This window comes from Tupaia chinensis, unplaced genomic scaffold, assembly GCF_000334495.1.
Source record: "Tupaia chinensis unplaced genomic scaffold, TupChi_1.0 Scaffold149383_1, whole genome shotgun sequence".
Classification (NCBI taxonomy): Eukaryota; Metazoa; Chordata; class Mammalia; order Scandentia; family Tupaiidae; genus Tupaia; species Tupaia belangeri.
The window spans coordinates 2,381,268-2,386,658 of NW_006209227.1; the positions used below are offsets into that span (position 1 = coordinate 2,381,268).

General features: G+C 61.4%; 1 protein-coding gene across 2 annotated transcripts in view; it reads right to left on the reverse strand.

Moving 5' to 3' along the window:
* The window catches only part of NGEF (neuronal guanine nucleotide exchange factor), a 130,430-nt gene that overhangs the window by 4,083 nt on the left and 120,956 nt on the right, over positions 1-5,391 (reverse strand). The window contains exons 9-12 of one of the 2 annotated variants that reach the window (XM_014585265.2): positions 4,515-4,589; positions 1,570-1,659; positions 604-767; positions 41-134 (exon numbers count right to left, since the gene is read on the reverse strand). In XM_014585265.2, coding sequence (XP_014440751.2) covers positions 41-134; positions 604-767; positions 1,570-1,659; positions 4,515-4,589 — 423 coding nt within the window. Of the gene's footprint in view, positions 1-31; positions 135-603; positions 768-1,569; positions 1,660-4,514; positions 4,590-5,391 lie in introns of both variants that reach the window. The other variant, XM_006171146.2, reaches the window with a different exon arrangement.

The window sequence follows — 5,391 nt, forward strand, 5'->3', positions numbered from 1 at the left end:
GGGGGCCCCCCCGGTCGTCGGCTTTCGCGACCAGCCGCAGGATGAACACGTTGGCTAGCGTCTGGCCCTGGTCCTCCAGCTCCTCCACGCGGAGCAGGCCCCGCGGCGCTGAGTCAAACACCTGGTACTTATCCCTGGGGGCCGGAGAAGCAGGCCAGGGAGTCAGTCCCAAAGAGGCCTGGGAGGTGGGGGGAGGCAGGAAAACTGGAACCCAGCAGGACCATGCTGGCCATTCTTCGCCTCCTCCTGGAAGCCCTCACCCATGCCCATCTTCCCTGCCCCAGAAGAGTGACCACCTGTCTCAGGGTGTGACAGAATATAGGAACAAGGGGTCAGCCCTGACTTCCGGCAGTGGCCATGCTGCTGGGCACTATGTCAGACGCTGAGCTGGGCTCTCTGATCCCTCAGGCAACCCACTTACAGGAGGGGAAACTGAGGCTTGGGGAGGCTGAGACTTCTGCTCTGACCCCAAAGCCTGAGCTCAGTTTGCTGGCTTCCCTGCCTCCCCCAGGCCACGGCCAATCCCAGTGCTCCTGGCTCTCCTGTCCATCTGGGGCGCCAGCAGCCCGCAGGACGCCCGGTGGCTGGCTGGCACCAACTCACCCCGGAATCTGGCGGCAGATGACCAGCAGGTCGTTGAAGAGGAAGAGGTAAATTTCCCGGAAGAGTTTCTTGGTCCGCAGGGTTCGGGACGTCTTCGGGCCCGACATCTGCTGCAGCTCGCCCTGCTTCAGCAGCCAGCGGGAGTGGGAGATGATGGGCACCGACTGCAGGAGGGCGGGTGTCAGGACTCTGCCTCCGCCCCCGGCCCGCCCATACTGGGTCACACTGAGGGCCGGGGGGCGGAGCGCCGGGGGGAATGGAGCGTCCTGGATGGACGGATGGATGTGGGGAAGTGGCAGGTGTGTGCTATGTTGTGTGGGGGCCACCATGAGCCAAGGGCACATGTTCGTGCCTGTGTTCCGGCGTGTGCCCGTGTGCTCGTCGGCACCTGTGTGAGTGTGTGTGGGCGCGACTGCACCGTGTACTGCATGTGCCTGTCGGCACCACCCCACCCGGCTCTGCCCTTGCCAGCAGCACAGAGGAGGGCCAAGGTCATGGGGCGGTGCAGACCTCGGCCACCGTGTGGCTCCTGGCCTCAGCCTGGGGGTTAGACTGCGTCGGGGGCCCAGAAGACCACCTGTGCACCCTCGGGTCAGACTAGGCCTGACCTCAGCGCCTCCCTGGGCTCTGTGTGGAGGTGAGGCCCAAAGCACCAGAGGCCCAGGCCCCGCCACCTCTAGGGGTTCACTAAAGCTGGAAGTAGCTGAGGCAGTAACTGAGAGCCCAGTTGTTCTCGGGAGGCAGCTCTGGTCCCTGCCCCAGGCTCTCAACTACTCTCAGTGGATGAGTCCAGGCCTGTGTGAGTGGGCGTGGCCTGTGGGTGTGGCTGGGCAGGCAGGGGCGTGGCCAGGGCGGAGGCATGGCTGGTAGGGGGCCGGAGCTAAGCAGGGACCAAGGCTCCAGGGCAGCTCTGTCTGGGGCAGGGGACGGTGGTGACGCAGGCTCACACCTATCCCTCGGGCTCACCTTGATCTTAAACTCCATCTTCTTCTGAATGCTAATCATCTGCTCGGTGCGGCTCATTTTCCTCACACCCTCGTTGCAGGCCTTTACCACCTGTAAGGGAAGAGAAGTGTACATCATGCTGGCCACCGACTGTCCCCGCCGTGCCTGGGCACCTGCCCAACAGCTGAGACCGGCCCTCCCTGCTGGGGTAGGGCTCCCGCCTCCAGCACATCGCTTAGTTCTGGCCGGGACGTGGTGCTGGGTGCTTGCTGGGAAGCCAGCTCCCTTCCTCACCCATCAGGCTGAAAAGGATGGAGCGCAGGGGTGGGGGGGCCCTCCAGGTTGACCTCGCACACCCTGGGAGGTGGGCAGCACCCCCGCCCTCCTGGGAGGCAGCCCAGTACCCGGTCACCTGCGGTAACCCTCCCTTTCCTGGGACTCTGGGGACTCATGCACGTCAGAACAGAGCCCGGGCTGCAAGTACACGCCCAAAGCTGGCAGTGCGAGGTGTCCCCTGCGGTGTTACGTACAGAGAGGTCCCTGCCCCAGGCTCTCAGCGGCTCTCAGTGGACAAGTCAGGCCTGTGTGAGTGGGCGTGGCCGGTGGGGGTGTGGCCGGGCAGGCGGGGGCGTGGTCAGGGCGGAGGCATGGCTGGTAGGGGGCCTGTCCCTCTAAAGGCCATCACTGGGCTGGTTAACATAATTATATGCCATGTCACGAGGACTACCACTGCAGCTCCGCTGGCCTTGACACGGAGACGGAGCTCCTGCCACACCGCTGTTTGCAAAGGACACAGTTGCGTGTGTACATGTGTGTGCGTGTGCATACGTGCATGCCTCTGGAGGGGCAAGCAGAGCCTGTCAGTAACGGGGTGCAAGACAGCCAGGATCATTCTTGTCTTCATTTTACTTGTGAGCATTTTCTGAATTTAGCTGTATTGAGCATCACCTACTTTTATCCGTTAGAGAAGGAGCCAAGCTTTATTTAAAAAAAATAAATAAAAAAAAGAGCTATGAGAAACAGAGTAGACTTTTCCCTAAACAAAAAGGGAGAGAGAGCAGAAACTTAAAGACAGGAAAGCACCGCTGGCCTGGGCTGACGATGGCAGGGAGACCGCTCAGGGGTCTCTCCCCGGGCCTCTCCCAGGCCACAGTGTCACCGACCTGTCTGCTGTGGTCCAGGGTAGCTGCTGCCTGGTGGGGTTGAAATGAAGTCAAATCTGATCAGGTGGAAGGGAAGCTCTCCGTCTGGGGGTGGGCAATGGCCCCATAAATGCTGCCCAGTCATGGCTGCTGACCCTCGTGGACCGGCCTGCGGGAGGCTCCCCCATGGGTTATGCACAGCTGGGGAGCCAGCCTCCCAGTGCTCGATGATCGAAGGTGTAATTGCCAGAGCATTTGGGGCAAGCAGGCCTCGGTGAGAGGCAGGCGGTGGGACCCATCCAAGGAAACGCCCAGACTCTCGGCTCAGACCACCACCGGCCACCCTTGGGTGTGAGTTCCTATTCAGCTTCTGCGGCTGGGTGACAAGGAAGCAGGAAGGACTTCCTACACCTCACCCTCCACCTTGCGGGTCTCCAGCACCACAGGGCCAGCGCTTTGAGAGCCCTGGAGGACAGAGCCCTCACGACACCATTGGCACTCCCTGGCCCGCTAGGAGTTCCGGGGTGGGGGCGGCGGTTCTCTCTGTGCTGCTGGGATGGTCCCTGCACTTGGGCCGGGACAGCCTGGGCCAGGCCTGCAGGTCCTCTCAGCTACATACAGGAGGTGGAGCACGAGGAACGGGGAGACGGTCACGGAGGGAAGGGGTTCAGGGCAAAGATCTGCAGCAGGCCACAGAGGAGTGGGAGCCAGCCTCGGGGCACGTTCCGGGAGTCTGACGTGGGGAAGCAGGCAGGGGCAGGCGTGGGGTCTGCGTGACCAGGAGTCCTTCTGAGCAAGAGCGAGAGAGGGGCCTGGGGGTGAGGCAGAGCTCCACGCTGGCGGTGCCCGGACTGCACTGCCCTGGTGCCACTGTGGGCTCGTTAATGTGTGGGCATATGGTACTGGGCAGGTGGAGCAGCGGGGAAGGCCTGGCTCAGCTGCTCCTGCTACGTGTAGAGATTTTGGGGAGAGAGGATATTGCTAGGGTGGATGCACTTGCCGGAGAGACAGAGAGAGACAGAGACAGAGAGCCAGAAATCATCCCTGAGGGGTGATGGCCATGCTGCAATCCCTTCTCCTTCCTCCTCTTGGGATTTTGGGCACACACGCACATGCACACAGTGCGAGGTTTAAGTCACCGGGTCATTGACTCAAACCGTGGTCAACTACATGGGAGTCCAGCGACGTAACCACTTCGCCATCTGCTGGTCCCCACACCTGATACTTTTCAAGTCCCAGCGAATTCTTAATTCTAAAAGGAAACCTTTAGAGCTTGTTCAGTCAATATTCCCGTGAGAGCGACAGAGAGGCAGCACCCCAATGAGGTCTTCATGCTGTGGCACACTCCAGGCTCGTGCAGCCCAGACCTCAGGACATGACCCGGGACCTTCCCACGGGGGTCCTGTGGGGTTACTGCTGAGTCCAACCTCCCCCATGCAGATCTTCCAATGAATTTGCACTGTCTGGGCCAGCAGGGCTGTTAAGGCACTGGATCCCACATGGCCGACTGTGATTTGAGTCCTGGACGGCTTTTAAAACGTGCTGGGCACGCGTGTCCCTGTGCCCCGAATCCCGAGGAGACTGGAGGAGAAGGGACTGCAGCATGGCCGTTCTCCTGGGGCTGATTCCTCACCTCCCCTCTCTCTGTGTCTCTCTGGTGGGTACACACACCCTATGGCAAAAATCTAAAACAATAATAACAACGACAGAAGAATCCGCACTTTCTAAAGGCGTGCTGACATACGAGAGAGGGAGAAACTCTTCCCGGAAGGTAAAGAGTTAACTGTGACAGACAGGCAGACAGACAGAGAGAGCCCAGCTCACCATTTCCAGCTCTCGGTGGGCATCCGAGGCGGTACCTTCCCGTTCAGACCCTTCTTCGACCCTCTTCAGAATGTTCTAGGCACAGAGAAAGGCTGTGGTCATTTCCATCAGGTACGACCCATCCCCTCTGGCAGTGGCGGCCTCCTAGCCCAGACAGCCACGCTCCACCACGTGCGTGGTGCTGTTCTCCGGCTGGCAGGCAGGAGGCAGGAGGCAGGAGGCAGGAGGCAGGGCCTGCTGAGACCCGCACCCTGAGCCCAAGCCTGGAGCCAGTCTGTCATGAGGCCCAGGCCCCAGGGCATCCCCTTCTCTGTTCTGTGTCAAGCAGAGCCCTCGCGGCACAGGGCAGTTCAGCTCAGAAGAGGTGTGCGAAGGAAGGGGCAGTGTCGGCAGTGAGGGATCCCCGATGCTCAGGGGGGTCAGCTCTGCCCTGGGGACAGGGCCATCTGGGGCCGTCCCTCCCCTGCACTCTGGGTTGGCGCTCGAAGCCAAGTCGTGACGGCCCAGGCTTTGCTAGCTCTGTCTTACTGATGAGAACTCGTGTTCTCTGCAGGTAACAGGAAACTGCCCGCGTTGCTTTCACTGGAAATGAGGGTGTTGGCGCTGCTCTCTAAACCTCGCGGTGCCTGGCAGTCCTCACCGCGCCTCAGTTCCACCTGTGCTGTCCTAGAAGGCGGTTTGGGAGTGCCTAAGCCCATCTGCCTGTCCTGCCCACTGCCCGCTGCTGCGTCTGTCCCTGCTGTCCCCGCTGTCCCCACTGCATGTCGTGGGGCCTCGGGACCTCAGCCGGAATGTCTAGTGCTGCAGTTACCTGCCCTGCCTCTGCGGACACCCCTCCCTCCCCCGTGGGCCCCTACCTCGCCCCTGCAGGCCGGCC